Source organism: Anneissia japonica, unplaced genomic scaffold (genome assembly GCF_011630105.1).
Source record: "Anneissia japonica isolate Jap-2015-1 unplaced genomic scaffold, ASM1163010v1 scaffold284455_len2211_cov253, whole genome shotgun sequence".
Classification (NCBI taxonomy): domain Eukaryota; kingdom Metazoa; phylum Echinodermata; class Crinoidea; order Comatulida; family Comatulidae; genus Anneissia; species Anneissia japonica.
In genome coordinates, this window is record NW_022756173.1 from 1 (window position 1) to 2,200 (window position 2,200).

Consider the following 2,200-nt stretch of genomic DNA (forward strand, 5'->3'; position numbering starts at 1 on the left):
TCAAAGCTAGTGCTACTTATATTTATATTAACTTTCTCTTCATGTATGGTGCCTTGACAGGCCTGTATAATAAACATTTTCGGCTTGTAAGCAAGGCTTGGGCAATTTGACGATGACAAATGTCTGGTGATGTCCATGATCTTGCAGGTACCACCATCAACACCAGTGACAAAACCATAGTTGCCATGGGACAGAATACAGCATACAAAGGCATCATAATTTGAGTGGTCCTCTTCAGCAGCATTTTTAATCACTGTGCTCATCTCTTCTGCTGTTAAGTCCGATTCTATTTTGACAGTAAACCCCAGCTCTGTGAATGTATTTTTAAGTTTTTCTGTGAATTTGAATAAAGATAAGATGTATTAAATACATATTCATAGACTCGCAATTGAATATTTTTTTACATATTCATAAATATATTTATAAATAAAAAACTGGAAGGCTATGAAAATCACAAACATAATTTGTTTTCACACTCGCAGATTCCTCTTCTTTAACATTCAAAATTTACAGTATTAATAGGCCTATATTTATAGCATTACTGCAAGACGGTTGGAGTTTATCATCAAAGGTAAATATGTTCTATGCTACACAATGTATATTATGTCCTTTATTCAAACACTGAATTTACCCTTCTTTGATGATTTATATATAATTTAACAGTGTTAACGGCTTTCTTCCAACCAGTGACCTCTTTTATCATACAACTACATAATCAGAAACTTTGATGAACTACGATATATTACACCATATATATGTTAGGATTTGTATTACTATCTATTTGACATTATACGTGTGCCCAGTGCTACGCAGCTGCATGATTTGAATATATACTATACCAGTTAGTTGGTCACTATAACAACTCCCTGACTATACATATATATATTCTCCAAGTACACTAAATTTAATGCAGTGGCATTCCAAACTTATCAGTATAAATCATTTTAAGCTGCTCTAACACTCTTTTTAAAAAATACTGTCAGATGAGATGAAAGAAAATGTGTACATGCGTGGTTCATATCTCATCTTTGGACAGCCTTCCTTCATTTATTTTTAATGGTAAGCATACCACCCTAAAGTGGCAAAGAATGCATTTCCACGCACTAGAGAAAAATTCTATGGGGAGAGGACCTTATGCCCCTGGCACCCTAATGGGAAGACTTTTCAGGACAAAGTCTCATGCCTGCAAATGTCTAGCTTGGAATCTCTGCACTGTCTGTAATATGACAACAAACATATTGCTGAATAATAATTAATTGCTGGCCATGATCTGCCCACTGCTGCCTGTCTGCCAGCCTCAAAACTAGTCTCAGCAAAATGGTCTCACCTTCTCACTATCCAAAAGTCAGCTAATGAATATGTATTTTGGGAATCTAAATTAGGAATAACCATAACACATGATCTTAAATGGCATGCCCTAATTTTAACGTCCTATAAATCCGCACTTAAAAATTATTCATCCTTAAATAACTTAAACACCTGAAACCATGTAAATCCCACATTCAGTCTGCACTTGGCCAAAATGTTACAAATATAATCCTATGTATTGAAATTTTCCTTGAGAAAATCATTGATCCCTCTGCTTCTTCATCTAACTATCTCTGTGCTCACATCCGTTGTCATTGTTCTATTAAACTTGTGTCATAATATTATTCTTTATGTTCTCGCTAAAATTACTCAATCGGCTGACCATCCCTTACATTCATTTCTTCCAGCTTGACATCTCCTTCCATCACGTTACTCGACATCTGCTTTGCTGTCCTTCCATGCTCAAACTTCTTGATTTCCCACTTCTGTTTTTTCCCTTTGCTTTGTGCCTTTCATGTAAACTCACTCTCAATCCTGCCATATCCTCTCCTACAGACATTAGAACCACTCTCTCTATGTAGGCCCCCAAGTTTAAATTAACCCTTGTATATATTGTATTGTATTTATTATTAATGTTTGGCAGTTAATAGCTCTTGATGGCTGATGAAGCATAACAAATTGAATTGAATTAAATTTTATTTAATCAGTGGCAAACACAGGGGGTGCTCTGTAGGTACCTATCTGATGAAGCCTAAAAACATTTGGTCTTGCCCTAGAAACAAGGCCTGCTAACCTACCAGGCCTATTTATGGATATCATATAGAGACTTAGTCTACCTAACTTTCAATTAAATAAAATTAAAAACACTGTTTTTTGTTTGACCATGGCTTGA

The 2,200-nt window shown here is 35.2% G+C and overlaps 1 protein-coding gene across 1 annotated transcript; it reads right to left on the reverse strand.

Moving 5' to 3' along the window:
• Positions 1 to 16: 16 nt before the first annotated feature.
• On the reverse strand, positions 17 to 1,748 carry LOC117124120 (caspase-8-like; the record flags this gene model as incomplete). Its single annotated transcript, XM_033270251.1, has 2 exons — positions 1,691 to 1,748; positions 17 to 334 (listed from the first exon to the last, which is right to left on the reverse strand). Coding segments are annotated over exons 1-2 (376 nt in total), but the record flags the coding sequence as incomplete, so codon positions are not given.
• Positions 1,749 to 2,200: the final 452 nt, after the last annotated feature.